Genomic DNA, 27,828 nt, shown 5'->3' on the forward strand with positions numbered 1-27,828 from the left:
TGTTTGTATTATTATTTTTTATTGTTATCTAACTTTCTTTGGAAATATCTGTATTTTGCTATTAATTGTGCTTTCATGGAGCTTTTCTCCTCAGGTCTCCACTGAAAATGGGCCACAAGCCCAGCTGGACCAACTCGGTTAACAAATGTCAATAAATAAATAAATAATTAATTATGTCTGTGTGTGTGTCTCTCCATTGACCCCCTTTTTTATCAGCAGCCCCCTTGTCAGTCTTTGTCTGTGTTATATGTTTGTTTACCTGCCCCTACAGCCATCTCTATACCCAACTTCCTACCCACAACTTCCATTGCTTCACCCCCATCTACACTTCTTAAAAAAATAAATAAAAAAGGTCACCTGTCCCACAAAAAGAGTATCCCCTTTCCCCACCCAATACCAGTCTTCCTTTTCCTTGGTCCATTTGTGTGTTTCTCTGTTTGCTCCTCCCCTTTCTCACTGTCCTTTTACCTAATTTCCTTAGCATTTATAACATAGAGCCAGTTGGCATCTTGTTGTTTAGCCCTTGCATGGGCTGGTAGATGTAGCACTTCGATGCATATGTGAACATGCACTATATCACTCAAGCAACTGCAGGACAATGGCCCTGTGTCATGTGACCTCCCACAGCATGCTCTACTCACTCGTGAGGGAGCTGCCATTTTTGTGGATACATGGCATCTTTATACAACACTATCCCCAACATGTCTGGAATATGTTGGCACTTATGCATACGTAATTCCGATCAAGCCACATCACACTATTTTAATTGTGCTATTTATTACAGTGTGGTCATGGTATTATTCTTTCTGAATGCCTCCTTGTTCAAATACAGTTAAGCAGTCGTACAGAAGGGCAGTTTTTAACATGAATCATTACCGTTCTTATTTTCTGTTGCAACAATTTGGTGCTCTTCCTGATGAACTGTTTTGTATCTTTCTTTCTTTTTCTGAAGGTAATGTCTGAATTTTTCAAGCTGCTTGACCTTGTGTTTTTCTTTGTTTTTTTCTTTTGCATTTTCCTTTTTTTTTTGTGGTAGAGCCTCTGATGTTTTTTATAAAATGAATGCAGCTTCTGTCAGTTCTTTTTTAGGCTTTCATATCATTTCTCGATTGTTACCTTTTGCTGGATATGAGCAATTCTATTTTTTTGTATCTGTTATAGTTTTTGTTCATGGGATTACTCATTTATTCATTTATTCATAGTGTTATTCTATTGTGTAGGCATCTTGTTCTATCTTTAGCTCTTTCTTTAATTCTGTATGTTCTGTATTGTTAGTTTCCCTGTGCATTTTTGTAATTGTTTGCACATCCATGTGCATATTCTTCCATTTCATTCACTGTGTTTAGTTTTTATGACACTGCCTTACACTTTTTTGTATTTCTTTAGTGTACTTGTGCTCCTGTTGTCTTCATTGATGGTTCTTATATCTGAGAATGTACATGTTAAGTTGTATATACTTAAATATATAGAAACGTTTTTGTAGCATTTCAGCTAGGATCTGTGTGGATCTGACTGATGGTAAGTTGGTTTCATCCATACTTCTTTGCTCAAGAATTCTTAACAAATCCAAAAATAATAGTCGGACAATGGCCTAACATAAGGACAATTGTTACATATTCACATAAAAAGTTAATAGTATAACAGGCTTTCCATCAACATGCATTTTTAAATCAATAAACAGTATGAAATTCTAAAAAATAGCATTACTGACTGACAGTAATTTTTAGTGATTTACCAGAAACTAAAAATAAATCTATGAGGGGCAGAGCAAAACCATGAGGCAAAATCAGAGATGTCATGTGAATGGTTTCACCCATGGTACACCTGGGTGTATATGAAAAGGCATTGTCTGTTGTCTTGCTGGTTCTCTTTTGTTGCTTTGTTTGGGGTTAATATCTGCGGTATGCTTACTGTTACTCTTCGTTTTTTGTACAGTATTCATTAATGTTTTATGATTGATATATCTGAATATTTCACTCAGTGGTATGTCTGTGTTGATTATTTTTTAATTAGATGCTGTTTCATGCTGTGATTTGTTATATTTCATTGTTCTGATGCTTGCTATTTGCATTATGTTTTTCCTAATCTCATGAATCGTATGCATTCCCCTGGGTTAATTTTTGTAAAATATGTTACTTTTTATGTTCATATTTATATTGTGTATTAGCAGTAGATATGGTGTATTTGGAATTCATTCTGATGGTACTAATTTTTCTGTATGTAGTTTATATTGAATAACTTTTTTTAACATCTGCAGTCATATATATTGCATATTTCATCTTGTGGGTATCCTTACATTTTGTTTCTTTTTATCTATTTATTCATTTATTTCTTGTTTGATATTCTGATACTAGTTCATTATATATTATATCTTCCAGTTCAGTTTTGTAATTTCTTTATTACCTTCTATTCTGAAATGTAGTAAGCTTATGTGAAAATTAGTCAGGATTCATAAAAAAATATCACTGAAGTGCAAACTGCTCTGCATGGATTAGCAGATTTGTATTACAAATCATACTCATCCAAACTTTGAAAGAGATAAAGTCTGCTTACCCCCTCCCACCAAATTTGCATTAATATGAAAACAAAAACAAGGTGGCCTAATGGTTAAGGTGTTTGCCTTACAAACACAAGGTGCAGAATTTGAGCCCCACAAGGGATAATTGGCTAGGCTTAAAATGGCTCGCAAGGGCAGTTAGTGTAGTACTAACCTATGAACCTAAGTAGTTTTACAAACCATACAGCAGAATACCTTCCACATGTGCTATAGCACAGATACCAAGAGGATCACACACAGGCAGTGATATCCCCCCATACCAAGTCTCACACATGCATGCATACACACACATACATACACACTCCCATTCATGTATAGCACTATTTATCTCCTTTGGCTGTCTCCGGGGATTCCCATCATTAAAAGGCACAGGCATGCATCACTACAATAAACAGTGCAAACTTAACATCTTTCGAACTTTGCCCTGCAATTACATTTTTGGGTATCTATGAGGCCCAAACTATGCAAGTATTGCAAATAGACAAGAAACCATTTTAGGTTATTTACATAAACCTCTGCCATTGAGCACAGCATTTGCATGTGACAATCTGTTTAGGATGAACATTAGCAGTTTAAAGCAGAGAGGAGGGAGTCTACGAATTGGAATGGTCTTGCAAAGTACACAAGACATCCCTGCACTCATCTTGTTTACATTGTAAATGTCTGTGAATTCTCCCCATCATACCTCTGATCCTCTTAGAGCAAGAAATCTGGACAAGCCATAAATAAAAGTGGGACAAAAGCCCAAAAATAGGGACAATTTTTAAATATCACTCTTACAAACTTAGAAAGTTGATAGACTAACACATTCTAATTTAGCATGAATGTTCTGAAGGATATGCAGTCAAACTCAAATGTCTGTCATTATTTTCTAACTTCAATCTTTAATGATTTACCACTAATTTGCCCAAAAAACACATTTATTTGAAAAACAGACAAAAATATGATGCCAGAATCTGGACATTCTGTAAAAATCTGTACAGTTGAGAGATATGCTCCTCATTAAAATTGTATAAACAGCTTGGTGTGAGTGGCATTCTTACTTTTTTTGTAATTAAATGTTTCTATGATTTTATTTACTGGGTATAGGTATAGGTGGCCAAGACAACATTCCCCAAGAATCTATTATTTGAAACAGAAGACTCTGGGAAACGATGCAAATCACTGTTTTCAACAGGAAATCATTGCAAGTATGACTTCTAAGATTGCAACAGCAGTAATGCCTTTGTTTTTGGTGATTTCTCCCTTCTTTGAATTGGAACAATCATGGAGTTGTTATGGATAAATTCAGGGGCTGTGGGTAGCTTGCTCACCACAACGGAGGATCAGGAGGGCTTGTCCTCCCTGCAAAAATGCTTGCAGTTTAATTAGTTTTTGGTACTTTGGTTCCTCAGTACTCTGACATTCGAGGTTTTGAAGTAGACCCCATTCATTCCCTGGGATTCAATAAACTCTGTGTAGGCTTTGTGTGAAGCCTACACGGAGTTTACATGTGTGTGCAGTGACAAGCGGTGAGCAGCAGTGCTCATTGCATATTCATGCCGAGCACTGCGTTTAAATGTAAATAATTGAGGTTTCATGGCTGGCAACAGTGTTGACAACCAGGAAACCGTGTAAGCGAACGCAGATAGCAATCCTGTTTAATTCAGAGCACTGAAGGTCTGCATAATGCCACAATGATCACCAGGGCTTAACAGATAGCTCTGTCTCTTACTGCAAGACATCTGGAAAACGGCCAACATAATGGGGGGGCAGGGACATATTTGACATATTTGCTCTTTAGAAATGTGCAAGAATAACCAGGGTTTTTCTTTAAGATACATGTTCTGAAGGATTTGAAGTCTGAAACTCAAATGTATGTAGTTATTGAGTCACATCAGTCCTGAGACCATCCCAGTGATATGGCAGAAAACCATAAATTTGATAAGGAACACAACAAAAGATATAAAGGCAAAAATCTGGATATTCTGTGAAAATCTGGACAGTTGAGAGGTATGATTGTTAAGTATATGGTCCAAGCACAGTACAGGACAGTGTATACTGTGCAGATGATTGTGAAATCCCATTCCTGGCATTCTGTACTGAAGTTGTGTACATGATCTGTAAGGGTACATGGACTGCCATGTAAAATAAACACTCAGGGGGAGTGTGTGTATTGAATAGGAACACACAGATGAATTGTAGGAATGAACACAGGCAAAGAGAACAAGTGAAATGACTGATGTACAGCAGATGAGGGCATGTCGATTGAATATGGTTGTAGCAGCAACACCAATCACATATTCGTCTGGTACAGTGGGGACTCCACAGTGAAAATGTGTATTATGTGACTGTTACACAAGGTGACATAACAATGGGAAGGATGTCTGTGTGTTAACCATCCTTACATGAAGAATGCAGAGGACATCTATCAGGGATGTTATATACAATTGGGGTAGGGGGCATATCGTGAAGCTGTGCAAACTGATTTGCCTCTATATGAGTCTAATCTCAGTAGAGTTCTCCAGCAAGTGGGACGCAGGGAAAGGCTCATGGACATCAATAAAAGAAGCAAGCACAATCATGGACCATATCAGAATAATACTACCACTAATCCCATGCCTCTGACATAACATGTGTGATTTAGATAGATCAGAGATGATTCTGCACAAACACACTTGTACAGCTATTAAGATATGTCCACACTCTATAAGGGTAATTGCGCACTCTGTCCTGGCACTGTAACATCTGTTGGTGGTGCTAGGAGGGACACTGCTATACCTGTATGTGACATTCTGATCAATACAGTCTAGTTGACTGGTGTGCATGGCATATACATACATATATATATATATATATATATATATATATATATATATATATATATATATATATACACACATATATAGCACAATCCATGCTGTCATGAATGTTACCCATGCCATTAATGTTGTCAAACACCTATGTATGCAATACATGTATCTGGTGTAACAACTTGATGGGGGTTCTGCACCATCAGATAGTAATGTTTATGCCACAAAAAGAATATTTAGGTATGGCCAATAAGATGTGTGACAGCTCACTTTGTCAGAGGTAATATACTTCAGTTACACATCACTGGAAGATGTGTAGGGAGGTACATGAAGAAGGGTGCACTGTACTCGGTTATTGGTGTGGTGAAGGCTGTAAACTATGGAGGTATTATGGCCTCTGATGTGGATGTCCTTCACATACTCAGTAGTTGTGTTACATACAAGGGAGTAGCCAACACTGTGACCACATGCTGGTGGATGTTATGCTTACCCCAGGATAAAGATCCCATACTTATAGGTCTGATTATAGGGTGTGATGTCTACACTATACTTGGGTTGTGTGTTTGTGTCCCTGATGTAAAAAATCCCCCTATGTTTTCTTGTGATTGCAGGTGTTGTCATGGCTGTGGCAGCAATCTTTGGTGTGTGTTTATACTGTCTGTATTATAATATCACAGTTGGAGTCAATGACTGCCCACAGTCTGTAGTCCTTCAGACAGCTGTTTGGATACAGGATGTGTATGTTATCTGTGATGTCCATTACTTAAATAATGGACAGGAAAGGGCCTAGCAGACAGCCTTGATGCATGGACCTGAGATATAGGTCATTCCCCACTTGTCAACATATTAAGATGCCATGTATGTTATACACTGGTCTACCCACTTGATGATATAGGTGTATATGGCCACATCTGAGAGTGCTGAGTGAATACGACAGTGTGGATTTGTGACAAATGCCTTGGGCATGTCAGGTTCAAAAGGCTGATAGTGTTGTCATCATGCATGCCCTCGATGACCTCTTTGAGGACATCTAGCAGATGTAACAGACATGATGTAGCATTAACAACTCACACAGGTCTATTGAATACAACTGGGATATCACTAGTGTTCATTTAGAAAAGGTCCATGATGACATGTTGGTCTACTTCACAGATTAGGAAAGTCAGGATGTGTCTATACATGCATGCATTTGGTGCTATTAACCCCAACTCACACAGATGCATGTTGAAAAAACCCTTCTACAGCAACATAGTGTGTGTGGAGTGTATATTGAAGTGTGTATTCAACTGTGTCAGGAAGGTATGTGATGAGTCACATGATAGGCAATCTGTTTAATCACAGTCCATTGATTTTGTGTGATGATAGACCTGGATGAGGATACTGGCTATCCTCAACTAGCCTAGGGTATGAACACAATCGTCCACACAGGGATCATTGAGAAACTCTCCCAGTTGGGGATTAAATCTCATGTCACTAGATGGGTAACCAATTGTCTCACTGACAGAATACATACTGTGAAAGTTGATGAATCAACATGTACCAGTAGAGCTGTCACCACTGGTGTACCCCAGGGATCTGTGCTTGGCCCTTTACTGTTTGGAATCTATTTCTCAACAGTTCACGCTAAAGTACATGACCTTCGGCTTACCATGTTTGATGATTCTTGCATACTGGGTGCAATCACTGAATCCAACTATGATGATAAAATACTACAAGAGGGGCTAACACAGACAAATGATTGGTGACAAAGCCACATGGTCTATAAATAAATGTAAAAAATGTGTCTTTACTTTGGCCTTCTGAAAAGTGGAATTCCCTGCTAATTACAACATTGACAACAGTCCTGCTATGCTGAAACCCAGTGATGCAAACACTAGGAACACATGTACATAGCACTCTGAACTTCGGCCAAGTGTTCACACTAGTATTGAAAGTCTATGTTGTGCACATCATAAGTCATGCCATCGTACTTAGATCTCAGGATTATATTACAGCACTGTACTTTAACTTCATCAGAGCACTAATATAGAGTATAATGAAAGGTTAATATTGGTGGCGCAAGATAGTGGGCTACATACACACTGGTTTACAAAGCTCATTGAACATGTGGGAGAAACAAACAAATGTGGATTTTGTAAAACAGAATTAGAAACAGTCGCACACCTTGTTACTGGTTGTGATATACTAATGGCAGAAGGACTGTATACTGAAAGGCATAATAATGTGCCAAGACTGTTGCACTGGGGATTGTGCAAACATTATAATATTGAAGTAGCTGAAAAACACTAGAAACATGAGCCACAAAGCATCATAGAAAACAATGAAATCTACATCACATGGGCTCACCCATTACCAACAGTTCAAAAGACAAATGCGAGAAAGCCAGATATAGTGGTCCATGAAAAGAAAACAAACGTAACATTGTTCATTGAAATCACTACACCCAGTGACTACAGTGTCATGCATTCAGAGAGACACAAAGTCATAAAATATCAGGATATGCAGGCAGAAATGAGAGCAATGTAGAAGAAAGATACCCAGACAGTTCCAATAGTAGTAGGAGCAATGGGTCTTATAAAAAAGAATCTCCAATCATATTTAGATATGTTACCAATACATGTAACTCCATATGAATTACAGAATAAGTCATTACTGGGCACATTGCGGCTGCTGCGAAGAGTGCTTCTGGCTGACATCTACAATTAAAACTACTAATTTTATGAACTTTAATCATACTTTGACTTAGGAATGATGTCCATTTCTGTCATGGTATTAGAAACCCAAAACATTTGGAGAAATTAAAAGGGAGAAACAGTATAATGTTCTCTTTTGCATATACCTCACCATACACATGCAGCATCTGGAGAGACCACATGGGTTTCTCACCAAGAAAGTACAGTGCATACAGACCATGCTATCATGTATGCGGATAGTCTGAAATCCAGGTCACTGTAAACTGTATTGTGTAGGATGAGGTGAATTCTGCCTGGCCTGCAGGCCAGTCTATGACTCTGCCCTAATGGGAATAGTGTACATCTGCAAATCAGATATAGCTGATGACATCAACGGTGTTGGAGAATATAGCAATAACAGTGTCCCACATGCTGGTTTAAAAGGCTCCCTGTAATATCAAGCAAGTGTATACACACACCCCAGTTGACTGCAGTGAGAATATAACCCCTACCCATCTAAATAGACTACAGAACTCTTATTTAAAGGCAAACACCACAGCTCAAGCCTGACTTGGAGTGTCTCAGAGAACACTTTATAGCTCATGTCATTAGTGGTGTCTAGTGAAGAGAATATAGCAATAGCCTCCCACATGCTGGTATAAAAAGGATCTCTGTAATGTCAAGGAAGTATACACACACACACACACACACACACACACACACACACACACACACACACACACACACACACACACACACACACACACACCAGTTGACTGCAGTGAGAATAGAACCCCTTCCCATATAAGAACACAGACTACAGAACTCAGTACTTTGCACAAGTGCCACAGCACAAATTGGACTTTTACAAGACTGCAAGTCAGCTTATAGTGGATGACAGCATGTTGGAGAGAAGATGTTAGGAGACCTGCATGAAGTGGATGTGTAGGCTTGTGCAAATATGAAAATACTGTAGGATGCACACTTCTGCTCTCCTGGCTAGACACACACACACACACACACACACACACACACACACACACACACACACACACACACACACGCACGCACACACACACATCTGCATAGATGATTACTGAACTTGAGAAGGTATGCTTGCATTTTGTCAGCAATGCCGAAATGTAATTAAGAAAATCTGTTTAACAGTTTTATGCAATGGTGATGGACAGGTTGGCAGACAAGATCAGACAGGAGTCCCCACGGACTATGATGTTTACGGTTGACATTGTAATTAGTAGTGAGAGTAGGGAACAGGTAGAGGAGACCCTGGAGAGGTGGAGATATGCTCTAGAGAGGAGAGGAATCAAGGTCAGCAGGACTAAGACAGAATATATATGTGTGAATGAGAGGGAGGACAGAGGAATGGTGAGGATGCAGATAGTAGAGCTGGAGAAGGTGTATGAGTTTAAATACTTGGCATCAACAGTTTAGAGTAATGGTGAGTGTGGAAGAGAGGTGAAGAAGAGAGTGCAGGCAGGAGGAAGTCAGTGGAGAAGAGTGTCAGGAGTGATTTGTGACAGATGGATACCAGTAAGAGTGAAAGGGAAGGTTTACAAGATGGTAGTGAGACCAGTTATGTTATATGGGTTGGAGACGGGGCCACTGAAGAAAAGACAGGAGTCAGAGCTGGAGGTAGCAGAGTTAAAGATGTTAAGATTTGCAATGGGTGTGACAATGATGGACAGGATTAGAAATGAGTATAGTAGAAGGTCAGCTCAGGTTGGGCGGTTCAGAGACAAAGTCAGAGAGGCAAGATTGCATTGGTTTGGACATGTACTGAGGAGAGATGCTGGGTATACTGGGAGAAGGATGCTAAGAATTGAGCTGCCAGGTAAGAGGAAAAGAGGAAGACCTAAGATAAGTTTTATGGATGTGGTAACAGAGGACATGCAGGTGGTTAGTGTGACAGAGCAAGATGCAGAGGACAGGAAGGAATGGAAACACATGATCGATTGTGATGACCCCTATTGATGGGAGCAGCCAAAAGAAAAAGAAGAGTTTTAGATATATATGGACATATATATATATATATATATATATACATATATATATATATATATATATATATATATATATATATATATATATATATATATTGATTAGCAAAGGCTTTTATACTTTCATCTGTATGCGTTAGTTAGAAGTGCACTGATGACATGGGCATGTTTGTCAGGGCATTTCACAGGTATACATGACTGGAAATACCATAACATGTTCTGTGTTAAATCTGGAGACATTCATGAACAGTTCATTTGATAGCACTTTTAACATTTCAGAGATGATTTTTTAGCTCTTTTGGGAGTGGGGGAGGAAAGCAGCCTTTCTGTTATGGCACAAACAAGGATATGTTGCTATTGTTACTCTTTTTTTGCATCCAGCCTGTTGTTCATATTTCAAATCTCTAGACTGTTTTATGTTTCTCCAGTGGATAATACTGAAATCCTACCTTTTCTGCTTTATCTGGGAACAGTTATTTTGTAGTTATGTGATACTTATGTGTATTATCCTTCTGTTGTCTTTTAGGACACCTAGAACTATGGCACCCAGTCATCTAAATCCTCAAAAACCACCCTTCACTGACCCCGAGAATCAGGTAATTGTTGAAGCTTTTAGGCAACATGGTGCCTTCCTGCTTGAGAGGGGATTTGGAGACAAGTCAAGCAAAATGTAAATTTGTCAGCAGATAGTTGCAGACATTAGTGCAGTGGGTGGCCACAACAGGACATATGACCAGGTGCACCATAGGGTCACTGATATGATCTCATCTGCACGGAGGAGAGCCGCTGCAGTGGCCCAAGATCAGATTGGTACCTGGGGGGGGGGGGGGAGTGCTGCTACAGAGCCACCACTAACAGCAAATGAAGATTTCCTGTCCACAGTCAGGGATCCAGACTGCTCCCAGGAAAGTGCAGAACAGTATAATCCCTAACATTGGTGCTACTGTTTCAGGCACAGCAAGCATGTCCCAGAAGGAGCTTCCAGGTAGGCGTTTGTATCTCAATTGTTAAATACTGTTGTATAGTAAAACAGTTTAAATCAATATGTTAGTTCTGTTTCACAATAATTTTTTTGGGGGGGGGTACTGAAGATTGCTACAGTTAATAACACATTCTAATCAATTACAGAGGGACATAGTCTGGACTTGTCGTCCAAATTTTCATTGAAAGTATAGTTAATGGACATATTAAGGGGAAAACATATTACCCCTGTGGTACTGTTAATTGTGATGATGATGTCCTTACCTTTTGCTTAACTTCTTCCAGGACCATCCGGTATACAGACCATACCATCATCTGCACATGGTGAGCCAAACATTTTTTATGTCAGTACTGATGAACAATTCAAATAAATATTTTAGTGTGTGATACTGATGTCAGCACTATCGTGTGTATTGCTTTACTGTCTAATAGTGGTACCAGTGTTACCACTTGATGTCAGAGTATCAGCAGACTCTGATGATGATGGTGGCCAAATAGAGGCACAGTTGGGGGGTGACCCATTCCAGTGAGCCCTAAGATACTGGACAGGTGGAGGGCGAGACAATCAATCAGGGAAGTGTGATTACTGCAGCTTCAGTGTCTGTTGACTCTGGCTGTAGCCAAAGTGTGGACAAGATGCCACACAGGAGGGTTGTTAGGGGTGCTCAAGGAGGCCTGCTGTCCATGCTCCACCTGATCCTGGTGTCTCTTCCTGTGCAACTCAGCGTATGTTTAGGGCTGTCATGGAGGCACAGGCATGTTCCTATAAGGTGCTCCAGAGAAATGCTTACGGTTGTAGATGTGGCAGAGGCTGACATGCGTGACTGCTTTCACCATGTTGCCGATTAAATGGATCGGATGAATAGACATAGGAACAAGCGGTGTCTTTGATGGAACATCTTCTGGGAGGGGGACAGCATCCTCATGGGCATAGGTAATCATCTGCTGTTAGCCAACATGGCTGTGCTCGATCTTGCTCCCATAGTGGCAGTACTTCCACTGCTCCATCAGTGGTTCAGCTGTCCACACCCAGACATGGCAGGTCATGGGGTCATGGGCCTGGGCATCCTGGTGAGGGGAGCTCGTCCAGCAGGCATCAGTCATATTCAGGTAGCAGCAGTGCATCCGACCATGGGCGTGGATGTGGATGTGCCAGTGCAACTTTTGACAGCGCCAGTTCTTGTGGTCAGGAATGACAATGATGAACTGCTACCTCTTCCATGCATGTCTGACACCTGTCTGGCATACCAAGATGAAGAGCTAGCACAGAGCTTAGTTGTATTCATACAGACACTCACACAATACCCTGTGCAAGAGATGACAAGTGTGCCATATTCCTGTTTTGTACCTTTTGGATTCAGGGATACATAAGCTTTGTGTCTGGTGCTTAGGGTGCATATCTGACTTAGTGCTTAGGATTTCTGCATTTGTGGTGTTGAACTGGTAATTATACCTTTGACATATTGGTTTTAGAAACTTAGTCAATAGCATCAATATTTTTCCATCTTTATTGTTAATAATTTTGTGAGGGTTGTGAAGTCTGAAAATGCAGTATATATTTACTTTCTAACTACTCTTTTGAATGATTTTCCAGTACAAACGTATGCTGCTAAACTGAGGGCATGCAGTGATCATCAGTACTTTTGAGAGGTATGACTGTGTGAATCTTTGATGCCTGAGGCCTACTACTTAGTAATGGACACATATAAATCACGTAAGTCTCTGCTGTCACATGTTAAGGTCATTTCTGTACAAATCTCCCACCTTTTACTTGCTTACATTACCAAGTAACAACATGCAAGTATATGTCAATCATTCATACTATCACCCAATACATTTCAGGTTCAAGACTTACCTTGTAAATCCAGTAGCTGCAACAGTTTTAGTTCAGGGCTGACTCTGTCTGATGAATGCAGTACACAGCCAATACATGGGGAGGCAAATGCTGTGACTGTTGCCTGGCATCAATGTTAGTATATGTATATGCATAGCAGGAAGGTTTTAGGTCCTTAGGTGGTGAGTGAGTGTGATATGTGTTGTCTCTTTGCCAATGTAAGGGCATATTAAGCATGCCTACATCTGCCTACACCCACAACAGCTGCTGCTTTCCCCTCTGACTCTTTGCCTGCATGTGACTGTGGTGACCTTGGCAATGGTGGTGGGATGTGTGGTCTTTCCTCTTGCTGATCCTGCTGAAGTTGTTTTCTCAGGATGATGTTGTCTAGCATGGCACATACTGTGAGTACATGTCTGTGGATTGTACTGCAGGGCTCCTCCAGCTGTATCTAGGTACTGGAATCACAACTTCAGCAGCCCAAACATACGCTCTGTGAAATTTCTGGTTTGAGTGTGTGCCTCATTATGGAGTTCTTCAGCAGGTGTGTGTGCATTTCTGATGGGTGTCATCAGCCACGGTTCCAGTGCATAACCTGCATCCCCCCAGTAAATGTCCATGTGGGATATCTCCCCTAGTGAATACAGTTGGGAGGTGTGCCAGATATTTGAGTTATGGAAACTGCCTGGGTTGGAAGCACACACATTCTAGATGATTCCCTTGGCATTACATATGACTTGGCAGTTAATAGAAATTTCTACATGTGTGCAATATATGGCACTTTGTCCTACTTCCTCTGTCCAGAAAGGTGCTTGGTGTGACATCTGGACAGAGGAAGGAGGACAAGGAGACCTGGTGGTAGAATGAAGAAGTACAAGAGAGCATACAGAGGAAGAGGTTGGCAAAAAAGAAGTGAGATTGTTAGAGAGATGAAGAAAGTAGACAGGAGTACAAGGAAATGAGGCATATGGTGAAGAGAGAGGTGGCAATGGCTAAGGATATGGAGTATGGTGAGTTGTACTAAAGGTTGGACACTAAGGAGGGAGAAATGGACCTGTACCAACTGGCTAGACAGAAGGACAGAGCTGGGAGAGATATGCTGCAGGTTAGGGTGATAAAGGATAACGAGGGAAACATACAAGCAAGGAGAGTGCGTTGAGCAGATGGAAAGAGTATTTTGGGGAGCTGATGAATGAAGAGAATAACAGAGGGAGAGAAGGCTGAATGATGTGGGGATAGTGAATCAGGAAGTGCAATGACTTAGCAAGGAGGAAGGAAGGACAGCTATGAAGAGGATGAAGAATGGAAAGGGTGATGGTCCAGATGACATAAATGTGGAAGCATGGAGGTATTTAGGAGAGATGGTAGTGGAGTTTTTAATCAAATCATTTAAGGAAATCGTGGAAAGTGAGAGAATACCTGAACAGTTGAGAAGAAGTGTATTGGTACCGATATTTAAGAGTAAGGGTGATGTGCAGAGCTGTAGTAACTACAACGGGATAAAAAATGATCAGCCACAGCATGAAGTTATGGGAAGGAGTAGGTTAAGAAGGGACGTGAAGATTAGTGAGCAGCAGTATGGCTTCATGTCAGGAAAGAGTACTATAGATACAATATTTCCTCTGAGGGTGTTGATGGAGAAGTATAAAAAAGGACAGAAGAAGTTGCATTGTGTCTTTGTGGACTTAGAGAAAGCATATGACAGGGTGCCTAGAAAGGAGTTGTGGTACTGTATGAGGAATTTGTGAGTGGCAGAGAAGTATGTAAGAATGGTACAGGATATGTACGAGGGCAGTGTGCTAGTGGTGAGGTCTGCAGTAGGAGTGATGAATCCATTCAAGGTGGAGGTGAGATTACATCAAGGATCAGCTCTGAGCTTTTTCTTATTTGCAATAGTGATGGACAGGTTGACAGACAAGTTCAGACAGGAGTCCCCGTGGACTATGATCTTTGCAGATGACATTGTGATTTGTAGTCAGAGTGCAGCATAGGTTGAGGAGACCCTGGAGAGATGGATATATGCTCTAGAGAGCAGAGGAATGAAGGTCAGCAAAGGAGAATGTATGTGTGTGAATGAGAGGGAGGACAGAGGAATTGTGAGGATGCCAGAAGGTGTGGATGGAAGAGAGCTATATATATATATATATATATATATATATATATATATATATATATATATATATATATATATATATATATGGACAGGTCTACCTGAAAATATCAAAAGCCGACAATATCGAATCCAGCATCATCGAAATGAAATCAGCGAAAACTCACTTCAGCAAAACACTGGACTGGCAAAACTATTCCCAAGGTAAGTAACCTGTTAGCAAATAAGTTCCCAACTGTATTGCAATCTTGGGAGTTGGTATATTTATTTAGTGGGTGTGGGGGGATAGCCCCCCACCTAGGTGGGTTTCAGAAAATATAGTGTGTTTTGGGTAAGTGTTTACTTCGCAATTCTGGATTTTCATTTTCGTTATTTTCTTCTCGAGAAAATAACATTTGACATTATGGGCTTTCAGTAATTGAAAGTAGATGCATATAGATATATATATGCATATATATATATATATATATATATATATATATGTGTGTGTGTGTGTGTGTGTGTGCGTGTGTATATATATATATATTTTTGAACCGTGACTATCCGCACCAGCTAATTGATGACCTGATTGTGGAAGTTACCGCAAAGAGAAATAATGGTTTTTATAAACCACTTCTTTTTGGGTCATCCCAAGCTGATAAGCATAGTGACCAAAATTTTACCTTGTCTACAGCTTCTTCACCTATAGAAGTCCCCCTTGCAACAGGAGCATTAGATAGTAAAAACTCGCCTTGTAAATTCATTATGACATTTGGTTTGAATTGTAAGGCGATTTTGGAGATTTTAAATAAAAACTGGTTTTACTTATCTTCATATGCTTCTGTGGTTAACAAACTGGGTGATAAACCTTACACAGTGTTTAGGAGAGCCAAAAATATGAAGGAATTGTTACAAACCTACTCTTCAGGGTTAGTGAGTAGGAGATCTAAGGGGTCTTTTACGTGTGGTGCATGCAATTACTGTTCCCACATAAAGACGGGGAGTACATTTAGTGTACTGGGCAATAAATTTTACATCAATCACAGAATTAACTGTGATACAATGTCCATTATTTATATTGCTTTTTGCACTTGTTGCCCTGGATTTTATGTTGGTAAGACAGACAGAAAGTTCAAACAACGTATTTACCAACATAACTACGCAATCAAAAATGCAAAATGTGAAAATGCACTTGCTAAACACGTAGTAAATTATCCGGGACATTCGTTTCAATTCATGGGGATTGAACATTTACCTACACCTGTAAGAGGTGGTCCGACGTCTATCATACTAGAAACCAGAGAATTATTATGGCAACTAAAATTAGATGCCTTTAACTTTCCTGGCTTAAATGAAAGCTGTAATACTGCTCCTTATTTGAAACTAAAATCTTATATGAGGTAGGATGGTAGATGTAATAAGGTTTAATCCTTTGTTTTTGTTCTTATATAAGATGCAGTTTAGGGACTAGTATGCTAGTTGTTAGGCCTCTAGTTTTAAAGGTACTCGACCCTTCATTTTCCATTTTCTATGTTATGAAGGGAGTGTACCAATTATAGTGAATACATTTTATGAATGTTTGAAATATTTTAGGCTTTTAGCTACGGACTAGCCATCTTTTTGTAACCAAAACTTTTTGTAACTTTTGTGAGAGTTGTGACTAAATGGCTGGTTAAGTTAATGTATTAAAGTGCACAACAAAAATAAAGATAAAAATAGATAGTTGAATGATGTAGGCTTTCAGCTGGTGTTGGTTCTTCTTGTGCCCGTTTTTGTGGATATATATATTTATGGGTCTACTGCTCTACATCGAAAGAACACTTCTTTGAAATAGAGCAGGAGACGTACACTTCAGCGAAAGTTCACTTCAATGAAAGTGTACTTTTGCTGAAGTCTAGTTCCCCAGGCGACCCCCCCCCCCAAAAAAAAACAAAAACACTAAAACATGTTTTTGCAGGGGGGCAAGCTCCCTTGCACCCCCACACCCCCTACTTAAATATACCAACTCCAAGATCGCACTACAGTGGGTAAAAGGGAATATTCCCATTCCGCGCTGTAGTGTGACTGCAGAAGTCAATGTTCAAAGTTTCACTACTCGAATAAGTGGGCTCGGTGAAGTGGGTTCGAAGAAGTGAAACTTCGAAGATCTGCATGGATCCCATATATATATATATATATATATATATATATATATATATATATATATATAGATATATATGGTTCCCTATCAGAAGCCTGAAACACTATAAGCCTGAAAATCAAAATCCTGAAAACTAAAGCTTGAAAATTCAAAATCCCGAAAACCCAAAATCCTGAAACTCAAAATCCTGAAAACACAAATAATGCTAATATGTCACTATAAAGACACTAATATCTACCAACTGACCCTGACCCTAACCCTAACCCTAAGGTCCGTCACTATCGCACACTCACCTGTCCCGCGCCCTAACCCTAACTCACTTAAACCGCCCCTAACCCCAATATTTGTCACTATTGCATACATGCCTAACCTGCGCCCTAACCCTAACTCACTTAAACCGCCCCTAACCCTAACATAAAACCAACCGCACACTTACCTGAACCCAGCGCATGACCTAACACCACAGGGCTAACAATAGCAAAGCCACAATGACGTCAGTATGTCCATTTTGTGTTTTCAGGATTTTGGGCTTTCGGGATTTTGAATTTTCAGGCTTTAGTTTTCAGGATTTTGATTTTCAGGCTTATAGTGTTTCAGGCTTCTGATAGGGAACCATATATATATATATATATATATATATATATATATATATATATATATATATATATATATATATATATATATATATGTATATATATATCTAGAGGACTGTTCACTGAAAGCACATTTCACACTGAAACATTAGACTGTGCACAATTCACTGAAAGCTCATGTGGTGGAGTAAGGAGCTTGTTAGGGACCATGCAATGCTATGGTGTACTAAGAGATGCACTCTTCTGTAATGGGGGAAGGATCCCCCTCTATGGCTTTGCAGTCACTTTTTTACTTTTATCAGTAGAAACTGAATTTAGGAGGCAGTAACACATTTCAGCTTGAGATTGCTAACTCACAGTTTTCTAGGCTTAATGTTAAGGAATTGTATTTACATAAAAAACTTATATTTGGCATTGTTACTGTCTGGACTGGAGGGGGTATTTTCTTGGAGAAACTTTACAGCTAAAACTTTTAGGATTTTGTTGTAACTATAACAGAAATATTTTCAGCTATTTTATGCAAAGTTAATAGGATAAGGAACTATACTGAAGTTGACTGTTGCAACACATTTCATTCTGGTGAAATATCAAACAAAGAAAGATAATTGCAGAGTAGAAATATATATAGATAGACATATAGATATAGATATATATGTTTGTTTATGTTACTAGCTTCTGTTTAAAAGTCTGTTTTGTACTGATTTAATGATTTGATGTCACTAATGCCATATTTACAATGTGTACAACAAATGATCCAAAACAGAAGTAGTCTACAAAGAGTAAACTATGTGCAAATAAAAAAGCAAACCTCCTCCGCACATTTCAGACATAGAGCACAGGCAGAGCTCTTCAAAAGATAAACACTTCATATTACCAAAAAATAAGACAAGTGCTTTAGCAACAGAACACTTCAGCAGCTATATAAATAAACAACAGAATGCACACACATATGAAGGGGTTCATAATATCACTTGACGCAATAAAACCAGTCAGGACTTTAGTCCTCTCCCCCTTTAACTCTGAAGCTATACTGAAACAGATGTTCAAAACTGTAAGGTTTGTGGCATTCAGTTTTACTATCCATTTCAATTCCGCCCGTTCAGTGGGATTTAATAAATCAACTCCTCTCAAATTCATTTTTTAATCTCTTGTAAAGCCATAACCTTAAAACTGAGCACTACATACATACAGGGGAGAAGATGAAATGTTTTATCGCAAAAGCACTTGTGTCTTGTTTTTTGGTATAATTAAGTATATATCTTTTGAAGAGCTCTGCCTGTGGTCTGTGTCCAAAATGTGCAGATGATGTACCACAAATGATTGGGTAATTAGGGTCTATATGACTTGGTCGACAGTTCATATGATCGACTGTTTATTTGGTCGACAGTTCATTTGATCGACAAGCATTTTAGGTGGGGGGGCTTCACCCCCCACACCCCCAATGTGGGGGGCTGTGCCCCCCACACCCCCCCTAACTATATATATCAACTCCAGGGTCACGCAACATTGGGGAAGGGGGCAAATGCTTGTCGATCAAATGAACTGTCAACCAAATAAACAGTCGATCATATGAACTGTCAACCAAGTCATATAGACCCGGTAATTATGCTACTATAGTGAGTGAAACTCAAACTTGCCACCAGCCCAGACCTTAAGGCATTACAAAGCCAACACAAACCAGTGTATCAGTCGATTGAGCACCTCCACACTTAAATCCAAACTTCTAAAGTGGGGAAATAACTCAAAAGTAATGGCACCAAAAGTTAATAAATAAACACACTTGCTAAAACTTCTATGGATGAAATGAAGTAGCCATTTAATGCTCTAAGAGCTTTTGTCCCATCCAACTGAATCAGGACTTGCTACTCTGGTGAGTTGGCAGCATAAGCAGTCTTGGAGAAGCTGCGAATTTTAGTACTGGATAATGTCAACAAAAATGCTCTGCATCACTTTCAGAGTCTACCAGGGATGAAAAGGTAATATGTCTTATTTCTGTATGTTAATTTAATTTTATTTGATTTGTATTTGTTTACCAGGGTAGAGCACTGATCTCCATGGACCTTTTCCAGCCTCAGACCAGGAGCGGTATTTGGTTAAATGACTTGTTGACATTCACTCAGTTAGGCAATGAAGGCTGAGGGAATCAAACCTTGCACCACTGGACCACAGGAAACAGCTTAATATCTCCTTAATGGTCTAAGCCAACTGCCAAACTTTAATTTTAATTTAACCACAATTTTACAGTACACATTTCTTTACAGAATATACTTTGCATCAGATGCAATTAAAAACATATTAGTCTCCCATCTCTTCAGGCATATGTGGTCTCTGGTCCCAGTAATTACTAATTTTTGTTTAGAGATTGTACTGGCAACTTTTACAACTCGAGTTCTTTTGGATAGCCAATTTATAAACCAGTGGAAAAAATGTAAATGTTTGCATTAAATGTATCTACCTTTGCAATAATACCAGCGTGACAGATAGTGTCAAAAGCATTGGCCAAGATGAGATAAGCAGCATACACTAAGTATCCACTATCTATGACCTCTGTAACCTTTTCAAAAAAAGCTCACTTGATTCAGGAGACAGGATCTGCCCTTCACAAGACCAAACTGATTGATGTCAAGATCAGTCAAGTTGCCTACATCCAGTGTGTTATGATACATTCTCTGGCTTTGCATATAATGCTGGTGGGGCTGACAGGACTATAATTACTCAGATCCATATAAGGGCTGCCTTAAATATGGAAATCACAACAGCTGTTCTCCAGCCATTGAACAGGCTGAGGTTGAACAGTTTAAGTAGATGTTTTGATAGTACATACTTTGCATTAATAAGGATGGTGTCTGGCATGTTGTTTGGGCCCATGGAAGCATTCCTTTTAGCCTTTGACAAGAATTTTATGACTTGTCCCATAGTGACTTCAAGAGAAACTGAACCTTCAGGAAATATGGGGGCAACAGTCTGGGTAGGTGGGGTAAAGATAAAATGATTTATGCTCATCCTTTCAGGAAACCTCTGTATTTTCATTTGTAACCCATGTTCCATCTGGTTTTTCAGTCCACTCTAAACCACACCATTTGGTCATAATTTACTGCTTGAAAAATAAATTTGCAGCAGTATCTATGTCAATAATCTGTTAGATACTTTTGTTAATTTCAAAAACTGGCACGTGTTGTAAGTCATTTGCTGCTGTTTCTCAGTCCATCAGCAATAGCATTCCATGTAACTGTGTTCATAGGTTCATAGGCTCATAGTTAAGTACTAGGTTAGCTGTCCTTGTGGACCATTTTAACTCCTAGCCAGTTTCCCTTTTTACGCTTGAATTAAGCTATCCCTTTTGTTTGGAGACTGGCCTTACCCACCCCATGCTCTATAGTTATATATTACCCCTAATGATAACTGGGATCATACCAGAGATAATATGAGGTGATCCATGCATGGGATAAAGCATTTAGGAGCTGCCCCTGCCAATTAGTAGTATAGGAGCTAGTCCTGGGATACATTTTCTACTTTCCAACCATAGATCCAAGATGCACTTGAATATGGATAGGGGTAAGCTTTGTTTAATGTGGATGGGGAGTTTATTCCTGAGCAGCAGTATCCACTGCAAAATACACCTGTCCTTCCAAATCATTCTGTTGAAGTTGCAGAAGAGGTTTAGATCTCTAGGCTGAATATTTCTGATGCCATTTGACTTGCTGATGTGCAGTAAATCCATCAGTGTTGGGTCAGAGATGCCTTGTGCCAAACCCTAGTCACCTCTTAGCAGTCTGTAGGATACCGAATATAGCAAGAGAGCTTTGAATCAGTCGATGAAGGGCATGTTATTTCGTTTTTGTATCCTTTTAATAAGGTATCTGTTTGGGCATTCAAGTTGCTGCATGTGGCTGGACAGATACATGCCAAAGGCAGCATCATTTTCAATGGTTGGCCTAATGAGGGCTGAGTAGAAGGGACAATGACATCAATAGATCTAGACACAACTCCTTTGTTTTTAAGCTGTGCAATATAGAATGACTTTATTATGACAATAGACATGTATGTTAGGTCACTGTCCACATAAATTCCCAAATCCCAAACAACTGGCTCATCTCTTAGAACCGTATTGTCAATGTGATAGTACTCTGGGGTAGATGACCATGACTTCCTAAAGGATACAATAATGCATTTCTTGGCATTGAGTTTCAGTCCATAATTTTGGCACCAGCTATTTATTTGGGACAAACCTTCCTGCAGGATGGCTAAGTCATTTGGGGATTCAATGACTACTCCTAGCTTGCAGGTATCTGTAAACTTATCCAGAGCCCTTTGGTACTGGCTTTTACTTCAGAAAAGTAGATGCCAACCAAGAGAGATCCCAGCCCAGAACCCTTTGTGTCTCCACTGGTAACTGGTCTCTTTGTGGAGGTAACTTCCCTTATTTTGATTTCCTGCATGCTGTCAGCCAATTGGCAATCCAGCAAGTGATGTAGGGGTTTATTCCCAGTTTATTTAGTTTTTCTATTATGCCTGAGGGGGGAACTGTATCAAAATATTTGGCTAGGTTGAGGTATGTGGTGTGTATCCTTTTCCCTTAATTCACTGCTTTGGTAGCCTTTTCAAAAAAATCCACTGGGTTGAGTAAGTATGACCTGTTCTTGATAAAACCAAGCTATGACGGGTCCAGTGTTTGGAGGTTTCCTGTGTCCTTATTGATTAGTTCTGTTATAAGTCTTTCCATGGCTTTGCATATGAGGATGATCAGACTTGTGGGTCTGTAATTTCCTGAGTATGAGAAAGGTCCTCCCTTATGCAGGGGAATGACTGCAGTTGTTCTCCATTCACTTGGTACAAAACCTCTATGGAGGCTGATATTGAACAGTGTTGTTAGAGGTGTGGTTAAATCATGCTTCATGCTATTTAAGATGCATCCAGGGATATTGTTAGGACCCATCAATGCAGTATTTTTAGCTTTTGATAGCACTTTTAGGACTTGATCTTTGTGTGATAGCTGGAGGCAAACCATTTTCAGGTATATCTTGAGGGACACACAGAGGGGAGAGAGTGGGTAAAGTCAGAGCTAAATTTATCAGCCAGTAGGTTCACTATACTTTCAACCTCAGTGTAGGTAACATTGTTCGCAATTAGCTGAGTGCATTGTTGCACTGTACTTTTGAGATTATGATCATAACTAATAAAGGCCTTGAGATTGTCTTTGGCTTGAGTAGCTATTTTAGCCTCAAATTTAGCTTTGGTAAATTTTATTAAGCTCCTGAGTTGTTTGTTTATTTCGTTGACAAGGGCTGTAACATTCTGGGAATTCTTACTTTTGGTCAAAATTATTTTCCTCTGTTGATATTATGGTTCCACCATGCATGTGGATTTGTTTCTAGGGTTTACCCTCTGCTTGTTCCTGTAGGATACAGCTTCATCTCTGCAGCATTTTACATGCTGGTATAGTGTGGTGATATACATTTCCATATATTCAATGAAGTTAACTGGGTTTGGTGGGGAATGAAGCTTGCCAACGTATCACTTAGAATTAGGTTCTTTGTCTTAAAAAAATTCTGAAGATACCTTGTGTGGAAGGGATCTCTGATTTCAATTTTATTTGGAAGGAGACTGCATTCTGGTCAAACCTAACAGATAATGGAGATGCACAAGGAATAGTGCAAGATGCCCTCATAATAGTAAGGACAAGATCCAACATATTATTCCTCCTAGTGGGTACTCTAACTATTCTAGGGCATTTGTACTGACAAAGTCCAGGAATCTCTACGTTTGTGCACACGTGGTGGTGTAGCTTTCCCAGTCTATGGTTGGATAGTTTAGATCACTTAGGAAACTATCATAGGATTTAATATTGAGTGGTTCTAGTTCCTGTAGATAGGTGTTGTGGCTTCCTTGGGTCATATAGGGAGTTCTCTAATATATGATACAGGACCTTTCTGATGGTTATTTGGACTTGAAGAATCTGTAGTGCACCATGCTGCTTTACCAGCCTTGATGTGAGTCTCTTCTGGATGAAAATTGAGACCCCTCCTGTGCAGTAGCTGGTCTAAATGTGCATTAGGTGGTATATCCCTCCACAGCTGGAGTGCACTCCACCATTTTAAACAATGCTTCAATCACTGTACAGACATCAACATTCTCCAGAGCGAGAAGGGCGTGTAGGGAGTGGACTTTCTTGCTTAGGCTCCTAGCATTGATCAGTAACACCTTCATATTTTACTTTGCTTGTTTCATTATGTTGATAGTTTTATCAGGTTGTCATTGCCTAAAAAAGGCACTATGAGGGCAGACGAAGTCTTTGCCAATAATCAAAATCTTAGAGGGGAAAGATGCAGGCCATCTCTAGCAAAGCAGTATGGTCTGGTGATCATATCCTCTCAGGCTGACAGATATTGGACCCCTTTCAAATGACGCCAAAAATTAAGCCAATTACTTAAGTCAATTATTTTTTGTTCATATCACAGCATCATACTTGGTGAAGGTAGAATGCTGCTTAATGCTAGGCTTATACCTGCTTTGGACACATAGTCTGAGAGCTCCATCATGTCTGTTATCATATAGTCCAGGGAGGTACATCTCAAGTCATTGACACTGGCATGAACTATAACAGAGTCATACCAGTACTTGTTGCTTAAGGACTTGAGTGCATATGTGATCTGATGCATCCTGGCACCAGACAAGCAACTAACCATCACTGTTTGTTTGCTCAGCCTGGTAGGCGGCACATTTTTATGTCTTACAATGCAGTCACCTATAACAACAATGTTTGATTTGGTCAATGAATACATTATGGGCTCAGCATCCATGACTTTAAAACTCCATGTGCTCAGTGAGGAGGTTAACTTAACTTGCTGAGAGTGCTTTGAGCCTGTGTTGTGTTTTGGAGGTCTTTGAGATTTAGTCAAGTTAATCTTTAGAATCTCAGCATATGATGGATTAAGTTTATTATGATGGCTTTGTAGAGGTGTGGTCTGTGGTGTACTGATAATTTTGGTGTCAGAGTTTACTGCGTGTGAGATTTTTGCCTGTAAGGATATTATATATGTACATCTGTCACACACTGTGTTATCCTGTTTGGGTAATACATGATCCTCAGCATGAGATAATTTTTGTATAACGTCTCAAGACACCCATCTCAGTCAGGCTGTCTACGGAAGTTGTGGGGAAGTGTTGTTCCATGATACTGACAGGAATGACTCCAGGGGCAGGATTTGTTAAGGATAAGGCTTGGGTGGATTTGCTACCACTTAGAATTCAGTACAAAACAACTTGCCTGGAAGTCTTCCTCCAACAGCAAAAAACAGTAAACTAATCGTAGTAAAAAACTCACTAATTTAATACTAAAATCAAAGCAGGCAGTATCAGTGCACTCAATATTAAGCAATTTAATGTCTGATTGTTCTCAAATTCAACCCTGTTTTCACCAATTTCCACAGCCAAGCATTTCACTGTGTTTAGATTTTTTGGATGTATGTCTACCTTCCTCTACACACTCCATTCTATATACATCTTAGCTACATTTTCAGCTTGAGAGAATACATCCTTAAACTCCCTCCTACTTGTAGAGAAGAGGAACTGCCCTGGTGTCCTGTCATATTTCATTAAGTCACTGTAAATAGAATCCTGACTTGTGCCAGAAAATGGCCTATTCATTCACTTCTACAAATGAAATAAAATGTAAAGTGTACATACCTGTGTGTGTGTGTGTGTGTGTGTGTGTGTGTGTGTGTGTGTGTGTGTGTGTGTGTGTGTGTGTGTGTGTGTGTGTGTGTGTCTGTCAGGAATGTTAGAAGATAGAAATTGCATTACAATCATGAGGTCAAGTGCCACAGCCTTTAACATTTGTACCACATTATTCCCAGGCACAGGATTTATACTTAATTTTATTGTTTTGTAAACCAAGTAGGTCCATTAGGTGTAAGTTTTTCTTTCCGATGGCACCCTAGCAACACTGGTCTGATAAGGTACTTTCATTAAAACAATATGTCTGCAGTAACTGAGGGACTCAAACTTTGACTACAGAATGAAGTTTGTTAGCAGCCATTGCCTTAACCCACTGTGTCATATTGCCATGCCAGATATTTTTAGCCTGTCAGAATACTTGCATTATGAATCTCTTGGTCTTAAATATGGTATGCGTTCCAGCTGAGAATAATCATGCTCACTTTAGCTGCATATGAAGCACTACCTTTAATGAGTGCTAGATATCACAAGTGCATTGCTGAATACTATGAAAAAACTTCAAATCACAGTTGTGCATTCCTGGATTGGAAGATGGTTTAAAAGATAGGAGGCCTGTGTCCAAGGCCCAATATGTCACATGTATTTCTTTCTCATGCAAAATATGTCATTTAAAACTGTCCCAAATTAGCCAATGCTTAGCTTTCACAATCTAGGTTATATACAGTAATCTAACTTTTTATGTATCTTATGAACTCTAAGATGTTATTAAGTAAATAAAAATAGAGGGAAACTGACACAGTGGTCATGTTTCTCATACAAACTAACATCCAGTGTTGGCAAGTGATCACAGACTGATATTTGTGTGTGTGTATATATGTGTATATCTATCTGTCTATCTATATATATATATATATATATATATATATATATATAGAGAGAGAGAGAGAGAGAGAGAGAGACTTGTATTTCCTACCTCATTTTCACCATATGGAGCATTTCCAACAAATTAAAACAAACATTGGCAGGATAAATTACATGCATAAGACAGGCATCAACACTCCATCAACAGTCTGCCAACTTGCCTATTTAATATCTGCTATGCGTTACCGTGTTCCCATCTCTCTTGATTAATTTTGCACACTTCAACCATACTGCTGGAAACTAACTGGAGCAGTTCCAGCCAAGCTGTCTGCCATTAGTTATCAAACCTGGAATAATATGGAAAACATAGATGTTGATTTCTTTTACTTATGCGTCTCTTTTTCCTGCTTTCTCTCTAATGGTATCAGACTAAGAGTAAATGCAGATGAATATATTAAGGCATTTGTACATTTGTATTCTTCAGGACTGTGTATTGCTACCATGCATTATAAAACAGACAAGTCCTAACTTACATTACAGAACAGTGTAATTACAGTATTTACTTATTTGTTTGCTTTCTGTTTTCCTTACAGAGCTCTTCAACATAAATGTTATGAAATCATTGAAAGGGGAGAGATTGAGGTCAAAGGAAAGGGAAAAATGCTAACATACTTCCTGATTCAGAACTTGCAAGTAACAGAGGATGAAATAATGGGTAGAGTTACAGAGTCACTGGCTCAATATGACATGCAGAGTGATGTTTATTACGACTATAATGGTGAGCTTTTATTAAATAAAATCTCAGAAGCAGTTTTCTTTAGTCAAATATTCTGTAAGTCAGAACTGCACAGTTCAAAGTCAGAGAAAAAATACATTAATTCAGAGAAAGCCTGTTCTAGCAACTATTTGAAAACTCTTTTAAGATTACACCTTTCTCTCATGCATCAGATGACAATGGTATATCAATTTCTATAAACCGAAAAATGGGCAAGTGAATTTCTTTTGCATTAATCAAATTGTTCTTGATGACATACAAAAACACTTATTTCAGCTGCCATCCTAATAAAACAAAATGAAAAATGGAATAACTGACTTATAACCACGACGTGTTTATTGTGTTATTTCACATCTCCTAGATATCTAGTTATAAATACCCTTTACCCATCATGAATAATGGAAACCAGATGATTCATAGCTACAGATCATTTTATTTTTGGCCTTGTATTACATTACAACATAGCACACACACACACATGTTTACATGGCAAAATCCACCCAAGTATAATGTTATCGCCTGATCTTCATACCAGGGCCCCCAGCAATTCATGCTGCAGCACAGTTTTGTTTCATTATAGCTAAATTATTTTACATTGAAATATCAAGGTTCAGGTACAACCAGAACATCAAAACATTTCTGTACATTAAAATGTCATTTACACTCTTTGTGCATCATGGGATGAAAACAGTATTATTGTGCATATCTGTTACTAGGTCACAACAGATTACTCTTCCTCCAACACCAGGGATCACACTGACCTTATCTGGTGCAGTGTTCACAGGTTTGGTGAACAAGATCAATGGTAACGGGGCCTTTGAGGTGTTTGATTCCCCAGG

The 27,828-nt window shown here is 39.2% G+C and overlaps 1 protein-coding gene across 1 annotated transcript in view; it reads left to right on the forward strand.

The window, feature by feature from the left end:
• LOC122802426 (guanylate cyclase soluble subunit beta-2-like) overlaps positions 1–27,209 on the forward strand; it is an 866,018-nt gene extending 838,809 nt beyond the window's left edge. Inside the window, exons 16-17 of the mRNA XM_044072045.1 lie at positions 26,808–26,992; positions 27,163–27,209. Of these exons, the coding sequence (XP_043927980.1) occupies positions 26,808–26,992; positions 27,163–27,209 (232 nt within the window). The remainder of the gene's footprint in view (positions 1–26,807; positions 26,993–27,162) is intronic.
• The last annotated feature ends 619 nt before the right edge of the window (positions 27,210–27,828 follow it).

Source organism: Protopterus annectens, chromosome 5.part0 (genome assembly GCF_019279795.1).
Source record: "Protopterus annectens isolate FY-2018-M chromosome 5.part0, PAN1.0, whole genome shotgun sequence".
Classification (NCBI taxonomy): domain Eukaryota; kingdom Metazoa; phylum Chordata; order Ceratodontiformes; family Protopteridae; genus Protopterus; species Protopterus annectens.